At 38.1% G+C, this 20467-nt stretch overlaps 1 protein-coding gene across 8 annotated transcripts; it reads left to right on the forward strand.

Moving 5' to 3' along the window:
• LOC18786197 (putative disease resistance RPP13-like protein 1) lies at positions 398-20257 on the forward strand. 8 transcript variants are annotated; one of them, XR_002270198.1, is made up of 6 exons: positions 2786-3106; positions 4360-4431; positions 4601-8933; positions 9582-9856; positions 10306-10433; positions 10522-10891. XR_002270198.1 is itself a non-coding variant. In XM_020557514.1 (3 exons), the coding sequence occupies exon 3, from the start codon at positions 4619-4621 to the stop codon at positions 8858-8860; it is 4242 nt and encodes a 1413-aa protein (XP_020413103.1). In that variant the 5' UTR covers positions 2786-3106; positions 4360-4431; positions 4601-4618; the 3' UTR covers positions 8861-9392. The 8 variants fall into 8 exon arrangements, 1 of the variants encoding a protein (XP_020413103.1); XR_002270194.1 differs by having other exon boundaries at positions 10306-10891; XR_002270196.1 differs by lacking the exon at positions 2786-3106 and adding an exon at positions 4122-4244 and having other exon boundaries at positions 10306-10891.

Consider the following 20467-nt stretch of genomic DNA (forward strand, 5'->3'; position numbering starts at 1 on the left):
CATGGTTGTTTCTTTGCCGAGAGATTCTATGAATTGATGATGGCTGGCACCAACCAAAAAGTCACTTTGATCGAAATAGAACAGAACAAACAAAAATAAAACGACCCCACCAAAAGTAAAGTGGAACAAAAATATAGGAAGACTCAAGCTCTGCTGTTCTTGCTTTTTCGGTCCAGATTTGTTGCTCACAAGCAGAATCAGATTTGAACTTCCATGTAAGTGCTTCTTGCAAGCATAATAATTATTTCAATCTTTTATATTTATGTTTTTATATGCCATACATACATTCATCAATGAGACTTACACATCCTAAGTAAAACTATTTTTCACTTAATTTCTGCAGTTGTGCATCTTAATTTGTTCAGTCTGGATTTGTGGATCTCATGCAAAATCAGATCTCAAAATTTCCATGTAAGTGCTTATTCTGAACTGAAATATCTACGTAGTTATTTCATTTTGTTTTATATTTGGCCTTCCAGCGTTATTCTTGTTCCCCCAGCTAAAACTAGTTGTGCATGTTGATGTTGTTGAAGAAAACTTCCTTACTTCTTTGGCTGCTTGTGCGCATGTTGATGCTTTTTTTCCTATTTTTTTTTTTTTTAATGTAGGAAACTTCCAATGGCTGTCTAGTGTGTTGAAAACGGACCATCGGTGCTCATAAAAATCTCCATCCCTCATGAAAATATTGGTCCTAATTTCCAAATGGGCCATAAATATCTAAACTAACCAAATGTAAGGGAGTGATGAATTTGTAGCCACTCATGAATATCACTTTGTCATAAATATCTGAACGAACCAAATGTGAATTTATAGCCGTTGTAAGGGAAATTATAGCCATTGTTGACAAAGTTGTTATTTGGGTCTGCTAAGGTTAGTTTAGCCTTGCACCCAAGTTTGATGATTATTCCCTTGCACTCAAATATTTACATTTGGTTAGTTTAGAATATCACTTTGTCATAAATATCTTAACTACTTCTATTACTGTTTGGGCTTGAAATTAACACGCCAAAAAGAGTTCGAAAATAGGCCCATGGTGAAGTTACTTACCCAGCCCCAAAAAGACCCGAACATGGAAAGCTGTTATTTGGGCTTCAAGGATCAGCCCACAAATGTTGTTCAGGCTCAAACCCAAGAGACTAAAAGCACACCCACGTGGCTACCTCACCTTTGAAAAGTCAGCATTTCCAACTAGAGTTTTTATATGAGAAGAGACGTCTCTGAAACACTGCAAACAGAAAATCAAAAGCCCATCTATATTCAGAGATTTTGCCCCAAGGCAACACACCATCTTCCAAGGAATTCACGGGTCACGCTTTCAAAAGCAAGAAACAGGGAGTTGTTCAGAAAATACAAAAGAAAAATCAAACCGCCATAAAATCAGCCCACACAGACGGTGGCGTTGAAATAGAAAGCTGTCACCCAGGAAACCAGGGAAGGGATTGCTCTAGGAAGTGACTACTGGGAGCCTATCTGCCATAAATCGATAAAAATCCTTTCTACTTTACATTTTAGGAGATCTTTTTGCCGCCCATTATTTAAAATTAAAACCACCTCCCCAAGAAGGTCTCTTATAAAAACAGAAGTAGGCAAGAAAGAGGGGAGACAATTCATCAATCAATCAAAAAACAACAATAAGAAAACAACCAAAAGCTCACTTGGATTCCGAGAGAAACCAGCTTTAGATCAGAACTCCAAAGTTCAGATTTAGAAAATAAGTCTTCTAAAACGAGATCCCTCGTTACAAATTTGGTTCAGCAAAAAACCAAGACAAGCAAAGTTTGAGTTTTCACAGACGTGGAGACCTCAGCGAGTTCATGAAGAGTCCTGTTCAAGCAGAACAACGCTCGTAGTGCAATCCTTAGCTCATCAAACCCTCGAGAACAGCCACTTCTGCCCCCTTCAAACTGAAGAAGCTGCAGTTCTGCCCACTCAAAAGCCTCATGAAGCGTGAAGTAAACATAAAGCTCTACCAAAATCGAACTTTGGTATCGATTCATAGGTCAGCCTAGCATCTGAAGCCACGAAGCAGTACGGACCGGCCCAAGCGAGTCCAGTCCAGCCCAAACTGGAACCTGCCATCCAAGCAGAAACGGAGTTCCGGCCATCTTTTAACTTTCCTAGAGTCGATATGTATATTTATTGCTTTGTAAAAGGCAGTTCTGCCTGAAACAGTCCAGCCTCTATCAAGTATTTTTGGCCAGAACACCAGTCTAAGGCAAGAAAAGAACTTACTTGGGAGATATTCCTCACCCAAATTCACAATCGTTTGTTTTAGGAGTCAGTAACTTGGGGCGCAAGTTATCTATTCTAAAAAGAAGTCTGCTAGGATTTACATCGCTAGCAGTGGCACGCTCGCACACCAAAGAAAGCTGACTCGTTGACCAACACATGGTCTCCAAGCCAGTGGGGAACTTCGCCCTTCCATCACAGGAGCAAACGCGCAAAACGGGTGAACAATTACAACCGTTGCACTTTAAACTATAAAATAGGGCATGTTTTATGCTAACATCTATATATTTACCTGCTGTTACTTATTTGTGTTCTCCATACGTATTTTGTAGGAGACTTGGCTCTTAGGGCCGTTTGAACTTCCATGAAATGAGAGTGAGGGAGAAGCAATATGTGACCAACCTCATCAAAATTTATTGGTGAAATTAATCATAATATGTGGCTGGACAAAAGCAAGTGTGATGTGAGTAATCAGACAGAAGGACGCGGCATGAGCTGGAGCTGGGCCATTACAATAGACTAGACACTCCGTTATCAGCTTCTACTTTTCATTTTGGCCAAAACAAAGTAAATAAGCATTCTACTTTTTCTATGTAAAGGCTGGGGAATTTGCATTGCGTTTTCCTTATCTACCAGTCTTTGTTTCGGTGTCTTTTCCGTCAACTCGAAATTCTCAAACCCATAATTAGTTTCATCCATCTTCCACACTCATCCATCTTCATATATATTATTATGTCTTGGTTCTGGCTCTCTTGATCTCTTTTGTTCTAAAAGTGTGTAACTGTGTATTGCCTTTAAATTTTCCTTCTTGTTCATTGCGACACCTTCGGTATTTGGTAATTCGTGAAGAAATCTGCTGCTGATACTTATACTGCAGGTACTTTTGATTTATTCTGTTTGGTGCCTTTTGTTTTTTGTTTCTTTTAGTTTCTTGTATTTTATTTGTTTTGCGCAAATTATTGTTATTGTTTTTATCAAAGAAAGAGCGAATGTATTTATCTGCTCAGACTTCCTGTTTTCTTCATCTATTTCGCAAGATACAACAATAGAAACTTTGACGAATTTTTTATTCTTTTTTTCAAAACTGATTTATGAGTTTTATAAATAAAAAAAGGCCGCTGTCTTCCCAAGTCTGCTTAGTTACATATATTGTTATGTATTTTTTTTTTCTTTTAGACAAGCGATATTCAAGAACTGCTCTTAGAATAGACTAGACACACGATTGATTCAAAACTCAATTATCAGCTTCCACTTTTCTATGTAACGTGCCGGTGGCAGCAGTTAAAGGAATCATATTAGATTTTTATCTTAGAGCCAGAAGCAAACCATAATTATATATAAAAGCAAACCGGAATCATAAATATATATAAAATTATTTGAATGATCTCTCAATAAAAGGGGACTGATATATATACTATTTCCTTCTTCTTTTTTGTCTCATTTAGTACTGTTTCTTATAAGAATTATTCTTACTCATTTTGTTCATCTATAAGAAATTTTGTTATAAGCCTAATTTTTTTGTCAAGCAGCTTGTAGTCATTTCAAAGGCAAGCTCTAACGAACCCTTAATCGGTAATTTCAAGCTAATAAAAATTTTCGATTGTCGTGAAAATCTTGCCCTTAATCTTCAAATTGATCAAAATGATATAATAAAACAACGTTAATGATACAACAAATTTGGACTGGAGAAGTGGAACTGAGCTGGAGTCTTCCTATAGTTTTGTTCCTCTCTACTTTTGGTGGGTCGTTTGTTTTTTTGTTTTGTTTTGTTTGTTCTGTTCTATTTCGAACAAAGTGACTTTTCTGCTTGATACAATACAAGCAGAAAATAAAAATGAAAAATATCAACTCAGAAGTCACTTTGATCGAAATAGAACAAAACAGACAAAAAATAAACGACCCCGACCCCATCAAAAGTAGAGCGGAACAAAACTATAGGAAGACTCAAGCTTTGTTGTTCTACTTCTTCAGTCAAAATTTGTTGCTCACAAGCAGAATCAGATTTGAACTTCCGTGTAAGTGCTTCTTGCAAGCATAATTATACTGTTTCAATATTTTATATTTATGTTTTTATAAGCCATAAGACTTACACATCCTAATTAAAACTAATTTTTCACTTAATTTCTGCAGTTGTGCATCTTAATTTGTTCAGTCTGGATTTGAGGATCTCAAGCAAAATCAGATCTCAAAATTTCCATCTAAGTGCTTATTCTGAACTGAAATATCTACGTAGTTATTTCATTTTGTTTTATATTTGGCCTTCCAGCGTTATTCTTGTTCCCCCAGCTAAAACTAGTTGTGCACGTTGATGTTGTTGAAGAAAACTTCCTAACTTCCTTACTTCTTTGGCTGCTTGTGTGTGTCTCTTCAGTCTTAATTATCAACAAGTATGGCGGTGGGAGAGATTTTTCTTGGGGCGTTCCTTCAGTTGCTGCTCGACAGGTTGGCGCCTCGCGAGATCCTCAACTACTTTGGTCTCGTAAAGGGCGTCGACAAAAAGCTGAATAAATGGAGTGACAATTTGTCTGCAATTGTAGCGGTGCTGAATGATGCGGGGGAGAAGCAACTGACAGAGCATGGTGTGAAATTGTGGCTGGATGACCTCAGAGACTTGGCTTATGATGTAGAAGACGTGCTGGACAAATTTGCTACTAAAATATTGAAGCGCCAGATAGAGGGGCGTGATCAAGCCAGCACAAGTAAAAAGGTGCGGAGTTCATTCTCTAAACTGAAACTCAATTTCGATATGAACTCTGAAATAAAGAAGATTACAGAGCGGTTGCAAGAGATCTCTGAACGGAAAGATAAGTTTGGTTTAAAGGGCACCGGAACGTCTAGTAAAGCATGGTCAAGGCCACCAACTTCAGGTGTGCTTGGTGGACTAACCATTGTTGGAAGAGATGGAGATAAAGCAAAAATATTAGACATGTTGTCGAGAGATGAGCATAATAATGTCAACTTTCATGTTGTTGCCATTGTTGGCATGGCTGGCCTTGGGAAGACTACACTTGCTCAATTTGCATTCAACAACAACAGTGATGTCATGAAGGAGTTCGAGCCGAGGGTGTGGGTGTGTGTGTCCGATGACTTCGACATTGTAAGAGTGACGAAGGCAATTCTTGAATCAGTCACATCTCAACCCGTAAAAGTAGAGGAGTTCAGTAAAATGCAGCATGATTTGAATGAGCAGTTAAGAGGTAAAAAGTTTTTAATTGTTTTAGATGATATTTGGAACAAAGGTGATTTATATGATCTGTGGACAAGACTTCAGTCCCCTTTTAGCGTTGGAGCACAAGGAAGTAAGATAATTGTGACAACACGAGACCTAAAAGTTGCAAAGATTATGGGAGACACCGAAGTTCATAACTTGGAGTCTGTGTCAAATGATAATTGTTTGGAAATATTTGAGCAGCATGCATTTGTGAACAATGATAGACCACCAAATTTTGAGTTGCTTCGGAAAAAAATTGCTGCAAAATGCAGTGGATTGCCCTTAGCTGCAAGAACTCTTGGTGGGCTTTTACGTCAGAATGAAATAAACGAATGGGAAGAAATATTGAACAACAAATTGTGGAATTTATCGGGTAAGAGTGACATTCTTCCGGTATTAAAGTTGAGCTATCACTATCTTCCTTCCAACTTGAAGAGGTGTTTTGCCTATTGCTCAATATTTCCAAATGACTATGAATTTGGGGAGAAGCAATTGATCCTTTTATGGATGGCAGAGGGTTTGATTCAACAACCAGCAGAAGCCAATAGAAAAATGGAGGATTTAGGCCACGACTATTTTCAAGAGCTATTATGTAGGTCATTATTTCAAAAGGCAAGTGAAAACAATTCACGATATGTAATGCATGACCTTGTTACTGATTTGGCACAATGGGCAGCAGGAAATACTTGTTTTAGATTGGAGGACAAGAAAGGTGATAACTTGCAATCTGTATGCTTTCGTCATTCGTCTTTCATAATTGGTGACTATGATGGAGTTCAAAAGTTTGAGGCCTATCGCGAAGTTAAACGTTTGCGAACATTCCTGCCACTTTCACTATCAAATACTGGGTGGATTCGATATCGTTTGAGTGGACAAAATCTGGCTCGTACGGTAATTTTTGATTTATTACCTCAGATGCAATACTTACGGGTGCTTTCTTTGAATGGCTATCGAGTGACTGAGCTGCCAGATTCAATTGGTAATTTGAAGTATCTGCGGTATCTTGATTTTTCTCACACATGGATAACAAGTTTGCCTGAATCAACAACCACTCTTTTCAACTTACAGACACTGATATTGGAAGGTTGTAGTTTTTTGGAGGCACTACCCATAAACTTGAGGAATCTAGTGAATCTGCGTCATCTCAACAACTCATTTGCAAATGCATTGAAAGCAATGCCTCCGCAACTAGGTCGGTTGACAAATCTGCAATCTTTGCCTAATTTTGTGGTGGGTAAAGGAAGTGATGAATCAGGGATAAGAGAGATAGGATCCCTATCCCATCTCCGAGGGACATTATCGCTCTCAAGGTTGGAGAATGTGATCGATGCTGAGGATGCACGGAAGGCCGACTTAAAATCCAAGGAGAGAGTAGATGAATTGGTGCTAAAATGGTCGAGTGGCACACAAGAAACGCAATTGGGCGTGCTTGACAGATTAGAACCTCATAGAATGCTTGAAAAACTCATCATCAGGGGTTATGCTGGATTAGAATTTTCAACATGGATTGGAGATCGTTCGTTCTCCACTATGGTGCATGTACGCTTAGACGAATGTAAAAATTGTCAAATCTTGCCACCACTTGGGCAACTGCCTTTGCTCAAAGAACTTTATATTACAGGAATGGCTGCAGTGGAAATTGTTGGCCCTGAGTTTTATGGGGAGGGTAGCTTGCCTTTTCCAGTACTAGAGACTCTTGAGTTTGAGGATATGCAACACTGGAAGAAATGGGTTCCTTTTGTGGGGGATCGGGGAATTGGTGTTTTCCCTTGCTTGAAGTTTCTTTCAATCAGAAATTGTCCTCAATTGGAGGGTAAGGTGCCAGAGAACCTTGATTCTTTAGCAAGACTTACAATTATTAAATGCGAGGAATTGGTGATTTCAATTTCCAACTATAAACAAATTGGTGCATTAGACATCAACGGTTGCAAAGCGGTGGTGAAGACAAGTGGCGTTGAGTTTGAGTTATTAGAGTCCTTGCAACTTGCAAATATTTCAGAGGTGAAGCTCCAAACAGGGGAATTCACCAAAGGATTAAGGAAGGTTGCAAAATTGACGATTGGCGGATGTGAGGGGCTGACATCTTCACTGGAGAATGAGGATAGAGTATTGCAACACTTGATTTCTCTTGATTGTTTGGTTATTGAAGGAAACTCTTCCCTCCTTGAAAAGCTGGGAAAAGAAGCAGAGGAGTTGCTGCAATTGCAAATATTGACTTGCAAGCTTAAATATCTAGAATTAAACAAGTGTGCAAGTCTTTCGAAGGTACCAGAAGGGTTGCATCACCTAACGGCTCTTCAAGACCTTGAAATAGTTGGATGCTCAAGTCTGGTTTCTTTTCCAGATGTTGGTCTGCCTCCTTCCGTTGAAGTCATAAGGATTGAGGAGTGTGATTCGTTGCTGTATTTCGCAAAATACCAGATTCCCCCAAATCTAAGAAGAATAGAGATAAGGAGGTGTAAAAGTTTGAAATCATTAGTAGAGAAAGAGGAGGATAGTTCTTCGTCTTCCTCTTCTTCTCATATTTCTCTTGAGCACTTGGCAATACGGGATTGTGAATCTCTAAAGTCGTTATCATTGAGAGCCCAGTTGTTTCCCAAGGCGCTTAAACGCCTTCACATATCCCATTGTGGAGAGCTGCAGTTAATAATGTCCGATGAGTTAGCCCACGACAACACTAATTATTGTCTTGAATATATTAGCATCGATTCTTGCCCAAATCTGAAATCCTTACCGGAGGGCCTATGCCACCTCACCAATCTTAAAACTTTAGAGATTTATCGTTGTGGGAGTCTGGTTTCCATCCCGAGCCTGAGTGGTGAGGGTTTGCCTTCGCCAACAACAACAGCCGCCTCCAGCCTGAAACAAATCTACATTCAAAATTGCAACAAATTGGAAATGTTACCGGACATGGGCAATCTCAACTGTCTTCAGGGATTGAATATTGATTACAGTGAAGGTTTAAATTTCACTTCCTTTCCCCCCAACCTAACATCACTTACAATCCGCGGAATCAAGAATTGTAAGCCGCTGTGGGAGTTGTTGCACAGGCTCACATCTCTTACAGTGTTGCGGGTCGATGGTGAAGACCCATATGTTGTGTCGTTTCCACCCGAAGGTGACACGGGTATGGATACGGAGATGCTGCTCCCCGAATCTCTCACTCATCTCTTAATTCGGGGCTTCCCAAATCTGAAGAAACTGAGCAGCAAGGGCTTTCAATTCCTCACCTCTCTTCGATATCTTCTATTCTGCGATTGTCCAAAGCTGGCATCTATTCCAGTGGAGGGGTTGCCTATTTCACTGAGGGAACTTTATATCATTAAGTGTCCTCTGCTAAAAGATAAATGCCAGCCTGGAAGTAAAGGACGATACCTGCCCAAAATATCCCACATCCCCCGCATAAAGATAAGCGATTAGAAGACGGTTTGAAGATGATGAGAACCCACACCGACACATGGACATGGTCAACTCCGACTCTCACTCTCCTCAGGTACTTCAAATTTCAAACATTATCAACACTTTCCCTGTACTCTTTATGGTGAGACTCCTTTTCTGGCATATTATTGCGAGTAGTTTACTGATTTGCTGTTTCTGGTTCTTTCTTTACTGATTTGCGAGTAGTTTATAATTTTTTAATGTCGGGGGATCCCTGAAAAGAAAAGCAAATTTTATAGCTAAATTTTAACTAAAAAAATAAGAAGCATGATTATAGATGCTGTTATATAGCTAATAGCAGTTTTCTTTTCGGTTAACTATGGTTAATATATAGCATTTACCTAAGCATATGAATAATATAATTGTACAAAAAAGAAAAAGAAAAAGAAAAAGAAACAACATTGTTAAATAATCATACTGTTAATTATAGGGTTCATTTGGACAGGAATTAATTTATATAAAATATCTAAATCACCAGCAGCAATTGGTGGTTTCATTTTTTTTTAAAAAAAAAGAAAAAAAAGAGAGTAATTTACTGATTTGCTGGTTCTGGTTCTTGCCTTATGCTATTGTACACTCGACTTCTTCAATCACTATAATCTTCATTTTCACTAAGGCATGACCATGACACATTGAAATGTGATTTTCAATTGCTATTTTGGTATTTCAGAACTTAGTTTCTCATCCATAAGAATAAATACAGGAAGTGCATTTAAGCCAGATTAGATCAGCAAATTCACATCACTTCAAGATGACCGTCTCCCATCCTGACTGGGGATTCCCCAACCTCCCACTGCGATTTACTCTTTTTAAGGCCTCGATAAAATTGACCCAGTCCTCGCATGATGTCTGGTCCAGTGTGAGAGGGGTAAAAGAAGGGACTGCCTCTCTTGCTTCCGGAGCTGCAGGGTGAAGAGCTGTGAAAGGACTGGATAGCAACAAGGTCATTTCATATCGTGGTAACATCAACTGAAGATGGTAAATCACTACCTTTCTGTTTCAAGTTTCAGAGTTTTAATATTTTGCCATTTGGTTTGCCCTGTAATATTTTGTCATCTCTGTACTGAGAAAACTTTTACCCATATTTCTCTTTCTTTTGTTTGATTGTATTCAAGTTGGTAGGTTTACTTAATCTTAGCTTAAGATTTGAACCCTGACCCCTTTACAATCTTTAGAGGACTTGTAGAGCTAGCAGTTTTTAAAGGACATCACGTAACCAAGTGTTATTCTTTGTTCTTTTAAACAGAAATGTCGACTGAACCTGCCAGATACTTGTGACAAATTCTTGATATTTGCACTGAGATATTATATGTGCAACTAAGTTTCATCTTTATTTTCATGATTTACCAAATTATCTTTTGAATCATGCTGGAAATACAAGTGAGGTTGCCGTGTTTTGTTTAAAAAATGTGTTTCTGAATTGGCAGGAACGCTTTCAATATTCAGATGCTATATACAGCCTACGGAAGCCCATGTTGTGTTGTGCCAGAATAGTCTTCGAACTCCCATCCCTTCAAGCTTCTCAAGAAACCAGTGCAGGGGGAAAAGTAAACTCGTATGGCTCACGCTCTTTTTCTCTCCAGATGTTTTGCTTGCTCCTTGATTCGAGTGTGACGCCTACAATGGTATTGTCCTCTTTGCAGAAAGAGTTGAAACCGTCCATTGCTATTTTCAGCAGGTAGCAATGGGAGTTAGATAGGCCCAAACTCAAAATTTCAAGAGCAGAATCCTCTTCCTTTGCAGCAGTAGGTGACAGTGGTGCAAAAAGGACTCAAGGGAAGATATTTATGATAAGTTTCGTCGGTTCTTTAGACAACCATTTGCTTTAAATATTCTACCGATCAAAGCAAGAAGGATTGTTTTATTGGGTCACGTCGATTCACTAGGCATTTGTAAACAGTGGGAAGGAACAGCAAACAATGAGAGAGTTTTTTTATACAAATTTTACAAACAATAATCTACTCTAAATTAATATAATCTACGGAGAGAAGAATTTGAACTTTGGTGCAATGAGATGCTCTTATATTATATAGCATGATTATAGATGCTCTTATATTATATAGCTAATAGCAGTTTTCTCTTTGGTTAACTACAGTTCATATATAGCATTTACCTAAGCATATGGATAATATAATTGTACAAAAAAAGAAAAAGAAAAAGAAAAAGAAACAACATTGTTAAATAATCATACTGTTAATTATAGGGTTCATTTGGACAGGAATTAATATATAACATGAAGAAGAGGAAGCAGGTCACCCCATAATTAACAGCATAATTTATATAAAATAACTAAATCACCAGCACCAATTGGTGGTTTCATTTATAAAAAAATGAGTAATTTACTGATTTGCTGGTTCTGGTTCTTGCTTTATGCTATTGTACACTCTTGACTTCTTCAATCACTATAATTTTCATTTTCACTAAGGCATGACCATGACACATTGAAATATGATTTTCAATTGATATTTTGGTATTTCAGAACTTAAGTTTCTCGTCCATAAGAATAAATATGATTAGAAATCTGAAATCCTTACCGGAGGGCCTATGCCACCTCACCAATATTCAAACTTTAAATATTTATGAAACAAGGGCTTTCAATTCCTCACTTCTCTTCAATCTCTTCGACTCCGGAATTATCCAAAGCTGGCATCTATTCCAGTGGAGGGAATTATCCATGCTCTTTCACTTTCACAATTTTATATCTCTGGGTGTCCAAAGATATTTTGGGTCACATCTTTAGGTCTTATCTTTGGACGATACTGGCCCAAAATATCCCACACTCCTTTAAATTTCAAATATTATCAACCTTAATGGGTACCATGAAATAAGAATGTCTTATTATTTTTCAGATATTCTTGTTTTTGTTATAAAACTAGAATAATCAGAGGATGAGAAGTACCACTGTAATATTGGGAGTGGAATTATATTTCTCTTTGTGGTGTTTATACTGACAGAATTTTCTCCTCAGATAGACTCCACTCTTTCTCTTCTCTTTGACTCTCACTCTATTCTCTTCTCTCTTTCGTATATCTTTACAAGCAAATGTAATGCCTATTTATAGGCAAAGCAAATGGCTTTTAAGGGAGACATAATGATTTCTCCCCAACATCATTGTCCCATCTTTTGACTAATACCCTCTAGCTTTATCTCCATCTTTTGACTAATGCCCTCTAGTTTTATCTATGTGGGCTTCACTTCTTTATAACACTCCTCCTTGAAGACCACATGTTCCTAAATTGGTTGCCTCATTAAAACCTTGCTTGGAAAAACCCAGTGGGAAAAAACCTAAGCAAAGGAAAAAGAGTACAACTTTATTTGGGACATAAGGGTAATACACTCATGTTGCCTCGTTAAAACCTTGATAGGAAAAACCCGGTGGGACAAAACCCTAGTCGAAGGAAAAAGAGTACAACGCGCATATGTCCTGTGTCAGAGGACTCTTGAATGCTTCCCCTGATTTTGCATGCTCCAACTTGATTGCTTGCAAAGTTGTCGTAATCCGATGCCATGCACTAACTTTTGGAATGTACATTTCGGCAAAGATTCAGTGAAGAGATCTGCCAGGTTATCGTTTGAGCGGATTTGTCTGACTTTGATTTCTTGACTCTTCTGGAGCTCATGTGTATAGAAAAACTTTGGTGATATGTGCTTAGTCCTGTCACCCTTGATATACCCTCCTGTGATCTGAGCAATACAAGCTGCATTGTCCTCATTCAGGATTGTTGGAGTGTCTGTTGCTGAGGGTAGGGCATATGTGCTTCGGATGTGATGGATCACCGACCTTAACCAAACGCATTCACGACTGGCTTCATGGAGGGCAAGTATTTTTGAGTGATTGGAAGATGTGGCCACTAGTGTTTGTTTCGTTGAGCGCCATGAGATTGCAGTTCCTCCACATGTAAATACATACCCAGTCTGTGATCGTCCTTGATGTGGATCAGAGAGATATCCTGCATCAGCATAACCAACAATACTCTTGGCGTTGGTCGATTCACTGGAATAGAATAAGCCCATGTCTGTTGTCCTACGAAGGTATCGTAGAACATGTTTGATGCCGGTCCAATGTCGCTTTGTTGGAGCAGAACTGTACCTTGCTAACAGATTTACTGAAAATTATATGTCTGGTTTGGTACATTGTGCTAGGTATAATAAAGCACCTATTGCACTAAGATATGGTACTTCTGGACCAAGGACCATTTCATCATCCCCTTTTGGACGATATGAGTTTTTCTTAGTGTCAAGCGACCGAACGACCGTTGGAGTGCTAAGTGGATGGGCTTTATCCATGCCAAATCGTTTCAATACTTTTTCAGTATAAGTTGATTGATGCACCAAAATTCCATTAGCACTGTACTCAATCTGCAAGCCAAGACAATATTTTGTCTTTCCAAGGTCTTTCATCTCAAACTCACGTTTGAGATAATTAGCAGTCTTTTGAAGTTCTTCAGAAGTTCCAATTAGATTCATGTCGTCGACATATACTGCCACTATCGCAAATCCAGACTCTGATTTCTTAATAAACACACATGGGCAAATAGGATCATTTGTGTATCCTTCCTTCAGTAAATACTTACTGAGACGATTGTACCACATTCGTCCAGATTGTTTTAGCCCATATAATGATCTTCTCAATTTAACTGAGAACATGCCCCGTGGTTTATTTCTGGCTGCTTCAGGCAGCCTGAATCCTTCTGAAACTTTCATGTATATATCTGTATCCAATTCTCCATACAGATATCCGGTAATGACATCCATGAGTCTCATTTCAAATTTTTCTGAAACCACCAAACTGATTAAGTAACGGAATGTAATTGTGTCCATTACTGGAGAGTACGTTTCCACATAATCAATTCCAGGCATTTGTGAAAAACTTTGCGCAACGAGTCGCGCTTTATACCTTGAGATCTCATTTTTCTCATTGCGCTTTCTTGTAAATACCCACTTGTAACCTACAGGGTTCACATTGGGTGGAGTTGGAACAATATGTCCAAAAACACTCCTTTTTTTTCCAAAGAATTTAATTCTGCCTGGATTGCATCTTTCCACTAAGGCCAATCTTGCCTCTGTGTATATTCATTAATAGAGCACGGCTCAATATCATCATCTTTTATGATCTCAGTAGCCACTGAGAATGCAAATATATCATCGATGATCATCTCATTTCTACTCCACAATTCATCAGTGGACGTATAATTTATGGAAATTTCTTGACTTTCAGGTACAGTTGCCACTCCAGGGACACTTGTCTCACCAATGACGTTTTCCTTTTCAAGAAGTACATGTCCCTCTTTGGGGGCATTTGGATTATGAATTGTGGGCTCTCTATTTATTTCATTTAGATTCATTTTGTCCATCAACTTTCTCTTTCGAGGAACTAAATCCTTTGAGCCTAGTGGTCTACCACGCTTTAGGCGTGCAGCAGATGAACCATTTGCTGGCACATTGCTTTATCCATTATGGACATCAATCCGTGCGGGTGCATTTTCAGCTGGGATATGAGATTTCATCACCTGTGCTGCATCATTAAATGCATCTGGCATTTCATTTGCGATACTTTGGAGGTGGACGATCCTTCTCACTTCATTTTCGCATTGAGCAGTATGAGGATCGAGATGAGACAATGTGGATACATTCCATGATAATTCATGTCGTTCTTCATGAATGAGTTTGCCTTGTTCTTTAGAGACAGGTTTTTCTCCCCCTAATGGTGGGAAGATTGTCTCATCAAAATAACAATCCGCAAACCGTGCGGTAAAAATATCACCTGTCAGGGGTTCCAGATATCTGATGATAGATGGTGAATCAAAACCAACATAAATTCCCAATCTGCGCTGAGGGCCCATCTTAGTACGTTGCGGTGGTGCAATGGGCACATATACCGCACACCCAAAAATTCTTAAATGTGAAATGTTTGGTTGATTCCCCAGTACGAGTTGTATTGGAGAATATTGATTGTTGGCGACAGGCCTCAATCTCACAAGTGATGCTGCATGTAAAATGGCATATCCCGAAGCATAAACTGACAACTTTGTTTTCATTAGCAAAGTGCGTGCTATCAACTGAAGGCGCTTAATTAAAGCTTCTGCCAAGCCATTTTAAGTATGCACATGGGGAACAGGATGTTTAATGTCAGTGCCTAGTGACATGCAGTAGTCATCAAAAGTCTGAGATGTAAATTCACCAGCATTATCGAGTCTGATTGACTTAATGGGATAATCTGGAAATTGGGCTCGTAATTTAATTATCTGAGCCAAAAGCCTAGCAAATGCCATATTCCGAGTAGATAAAAGACAAACATGTGACCATCGGGTAGATGCGTCCACCAAGACCATAAAGTACCGAAATGGTCCACTTGGGTGATGAATAGGTCCACAAATGTCCCCTTGAATTCTCTGCAAAAATGATGGAGACTCAACATCAACCTTTGGTTGTGATGGTCTGATCACCAACTTCCCTTGTGAACAAGCTTGGTAAAAGATGTCACTTGATAGCATAATGTGTTTAGCCAACAAAGGATGTCCTTTAGAGTTGGTGATGATCCTGCGCATCATGGTGGATCCAGGATGACCCAACCTGTCATGCCAAAGCTGAAAAGCATTTGAGTCAATGGACTTTTGGTCCATAACACTATGTGCCTCAATTGTTCGTATGGTTGTATAATACAACCCTGATGAGAGCGCACAAAGCTTCTCCAGTATACGCTTTTGGGTATCACTGGAGGTAATGCAAAGATATTCCATGTTTTCCTTTTTCTTTGTTTCAACATGGTAGCCATTCAAACGTATATCTTTGAAATCAATAGATACTTTCTGGAGTTAGATGAATACAAATCATCTGGAATGGACAGTATTGTTCCATTTGGTAACATAATTTGGGCTATTCCTGAGCCTTCAATCAGATCTGCAGGACCTGATATGGTTGTTACCTTTGCTTTTGTAAGCATTAATTTTGAGAAATACTTCCGATCTTGAAGGATCGTATGAGTAGTTGCACTGTCTGCGAGACAAATATCTTTGCCATAGCTTTTGTTTTGAGGGCATCCATAATTTACATCCATGCCTTCAAATAAGTAAAATAAGCTGAGTCAATAAAGAAGAAAACATTACCACTTTTATTGGATTGAAATGAAAAATTAAACAACACTTCAGCTAATACAAATAGTACATTAAGGAATTTAATCTTATTCGGACTCATAAGCATCATTCCCTCTTTCAGTAACAAAATCAGAAACATCCAGATACGTCTTGTTTAGCTGACGCGATATTTCTGATGAGCCATATGTGGCTAACGGAGCATGATCAATGTAATTTATCTCCACTTTCCTGTTCTTAAGTGAAGCTTGATAGAGATCCGCCAAATGCTTGGGGGTACGACATGCGCACACCCAATGTCCCTTTGCACTACATCTGTGACAAGTGCTTTCAACATTTCTAGGCACATGGCTCATCTGTGCCTTTTTCTTATTACGGGATGTATTTTTGCCATTCGTGGATGGACCGCTCTTTGGACCTAAACCCTCTGAACGAGCACCACGATCTTTTTTCCTTCCTTGCCAACGGCCACGCTTGCCCCCTCGCCCACGTTTGTAGATACTGCCACGAGATGAAGTGGCATTCACTTCCTGAGATGTAGCATTTATTTCAGGAAGTGGTGCTAAGCCCGTTGGGCGAGATTGGTGATTCTTTAATAAGAGCTCATTATTCTGCTCAACTAACAAGAGGCAAGATACAAGTTCCGAGTACTTCTTGAAACCGCTATGTCTGTATTGCTGCTGAAGGAGGACATTTAAAGCATGAAAAGTGCTCAGAGTTTTTTTCTAGCATATCCTCCTCAGATATATTTTCCCCACATAGCCTTATTAATGAGGTAATTATGTGCATAGCAGAGTTATACTCAGACACTGACTTGAAATCTTGAAATCTCAAGTGAGTCCATTCGTATCTAGCTCTTGGGAGAGTCACCATCCTTTGGTGATCGTATCTTTCACCTAGAGCTTTCCATAGAACCAACGGTTCATCAACCACCACATATTCGCTCTTCAGCACTTCATGGATATGGCGGTGAAGAAAGATCATGGCCTTCGCATTCTTTTCAGGCGAAGCATCATTCTCATCTACAATTGTTTGTCTGAGGCCATTGGCTCGTAGATGAATTTTGGCATCCAGGACCCATAATAAATAGTTGTCCCCGGAAAGGTCCAATGCAGCAAACTCTAGTTTTGCCAAATTTGTCATTCGAAACTTTAGGCTCGAGATCTGGGACATTAAGCCACTTATTAATAGGAATTTCAAGCCCTCATTATTCAGGTATATTAATTGATGATAGAAATAAAGTGCTATGAATTTGCTGGTATGGACGATAAACCGGCACCATACCTTAAATAAAATTAAATGTGCGGTAAAGTAAATTTCTTGTTGTATGGACGTTAATTCCGCACCATACTTTAAATAAAAATAAATATGCGGTAAAGTAAATTCCTAAAGTATGAGGGTTAATTCTACATCATACTTTTAATAAAAGTAAATGTGCGGTAAAGTAAATTCATAAAGTATGAGGGTTAATTCCACATCATACATTTAATAAAATTAAATGTGCGGTAAAGTAAATTCATAAAGTATGAGAGTTAATTCTACATCATACTTTAAGTAAGAGTAAATGTGCTTGTATGGGCACTAATTCTGCTCCATACTTTTTAAATAAAAGTAAAGGCAGCTGTGTGGACGATAAACTCACGCCACACCTTTAAATAAATATTGCCGTATGGGTAATAAACCTACTCCATACCATAAATAAAATAAATGTGGGGATAAAAACCTCCACCTAATATATATAAAGTGCATAATATATCATATATTGTGGGCAATATAACTGCGCCACTATTCAAGATATAATAGATGGGTTTTAAGATCACACCATCATTTTATTACAATAATTTGTGTTACAACGCGATGGGTAAAAAAAATTACACCACCATAAAATAACAAGACGGGGTATAAAAAACCGCGCCATTCCAAATTACGTTACAAAGAAGTAAATTAAACAAGCATGGATGAAACAACAAAGAAATTGTGAGAACACAAAAAAAGAAAGTTAGCATGTCGTCGTAGTAGTAAAGTGAAAGTAGACATATGACAGAGAGGAGACAGAGAAATAACCACATAATGTTGAGTTGGGAAAAATTCAGAAATAAAAGGAGAGACTATCGTGCTGATAACGTGTTATAAAACTAGAATAATCAGAGGATGAGAAGTACCACTGTAATATTGGGAGTTATATTTCTCTTTGTGGTGTTTACACTGACAGAATTTCTCCTTAGATAGACTCCACTCTTTCTCTTCTCTCTGACTCTCACTCTATTCTCTTCTCTCTTTCGTATATCTTTACAAGCAAATATAATGTCTATTTATAGGCAAAACAAATGGCTTTTAAGGGAGACATAATGATTTCTCCCCAACATCATTATCCCATCTTTTGACTAATACCCTCTAGCGTGATCTCCATCTTTTGACTAATGCCCTCTAGTTTTATCTATGTTGGCTTCACTTCTTTATAACAGTTTTCTTCAATTTAGTTGGATTTTACAACAATGTATGTTTCCCACAGGTGGGTATTTTTCATGTACAGTTGCTTCAAGAGAGAATCCCCCATGCTAAACGACAACAATTTATCAAGTACATGGTAAATTCATCTTTATTTCCCTTTATGATATATTTTAAATTCAGAAATGGGAAGACTTAAAAAGGCTCTTCCTTAATAGGCACTTGCAAACATGCAATCAAAATTTGAATAGAGAACATTTGAAATATATATAATAAAAGAAAGTACTTCATTTCTCACTTGGTTTGCCTTGTAATATTTTGTCATCTCTTTGCTCAGAAAACTTTTAGCCATATTTTTCTTTCTTTTGTTCGCTTGACTTCAATGTCTTTCCAAATTCTCTGTGATGTAGGACGAGATCAGGATCAATTATGGCGGGAAGAATGAGGATTTTGATGTGAATTACTGAATCACAATAGGAATTATAAACAATTACTTTTATTATAATTGATTTGTAATTATAGGAATACCGGTTTGACCGGATTGTATTTATTTTCTTTTTACTTATTGTAATTACTTCCTAGATAGGCTTGTGTTTGTATCACTATAAATACTTATGAGAAGAATAGAAATATACAGAATACTCGTTAGACAAGTGAGTGATTGAATTAGTCAAGTCACTAGAGTCATTAAATTGATTAGATTAATTTAATTATTCAATTAAAGTTATGAAACTTTAATTAAAGGTCCCATATGACTTGGAAATTCAAAAGGAATTTGATCATATAGACTTAGACACATATGTGACACATTATAGGATTAATGTGTTGGACCAAAATAGTAAAATATGACACACAAAGGGGGGGGTGTGGCTACACTAGGGTTTGGGTGGCAATTTTGTCACTCTTGTGACATTTTTGATCCTGTAAGTGTGTAGCTGTGGAATCCTATCATCCTAGGGTTTTCAAGGTGAAATTGGAAGAGAGAAAACATCAAGCTCTCTCTCCCTAACCCCTTCAATCTATCACATCAAGTGAGGGTGCTAGCACCACTCTTCACTTGTTGTCTACTCATTCTCTCATCCCATTCAATCCTTTGTGAAAGCTTTGTGGAGGTGCATGTCTTTATACCTATTTGGAGAGCTACAAGGTAAAGAATCAACATCAAAGGGAGAGCCAACAACAAAGGGACCATTCCCTCTACTTGAACACCATTTTTGGTTTCAAGATTCACTCAAATGGTATGAACATCTTATCTTTCTCTCAAATAGGATTTAGAGAGTCTTTGGTGCACACTTTCATAGACTTATAAAGTTGGGACCAACTGAGACTTGCATGAATCCCTAGTTTATTTAATGCTTCCGCTCTTACTTTGATTTCATATTAGATATGGCTTGCTAGGTGATTTATACTCTCAAAGGTTGGTTGTAGAGTTTTTAGAAATCTCTACACAATACCATTCCCACAATATTCCCTTCACGTAGGGCCTTTGGCCAACACCCTCCGGGGTGTGGTCTATTTACTCCTATTTATTTTACAGGGATCGAGAAAGAGAGAGAGAAGGAAGATCGAAGGCCGAAGAATCAACCCGCAAATATTCCCCGTGTGGAATTTTACTCAAACAAAGACGTTATGATATTAAGTTTTTTTTTTTTTCCTAATACAGATTCATCAATATCAATTAGTTCTTTCACATCAAATTATTGTAACTCCTAACTAACCTTTTAAACTGTAAAATTAATCATGATCCGATATCGTGTTGATAGAGAATCTTCTTCAGTTATGCAACACCTTGATACTCTTTTTCTAGATGGGTAAGAAATTGTTTGAGTTTGTCTTGACTGCAAGGGAAGGGACCTCTATTTATATGCATCACTCAAGTGCCTTGCCCATCAAGAATCCGATAAGCTTGAGCTTTTACTTCTTGATCAGGCAAGCTTCTAGAGTCCACGTATGATTTGAAGACCACACTTTGTGGATTAAGACAATAAATTGTCTTACATTTAAGAGTTATGGACAAACATATGTTGAGCTCTATTTTCAGATGATTTGG

Source organism: Prunus persica, chromosome G2 (assembly GCF_000346465.2).
Source record: "Prunus persica cultivar Lovell chromosome G2, Prunus_persica_NCBIv2, whole genome shotgun sequence".
Taxonomy (NCBI): Eukaryota; Viridiplantae; Streptophyta; class Magnoliopsida; order Rosales; family Rosaceae; genus Prunus; species Prunus persica.

Bases quoted from the DNA above. Each gene is read 5' to 3' on its own strand.
- LOC18786197 (XM_020557514.1), top strand. From the start codon at position 4,619: ATGGCGGTGGGAGAGATTTTTCTTGGGGCGTTCCTTCAGTTGCTGCTC.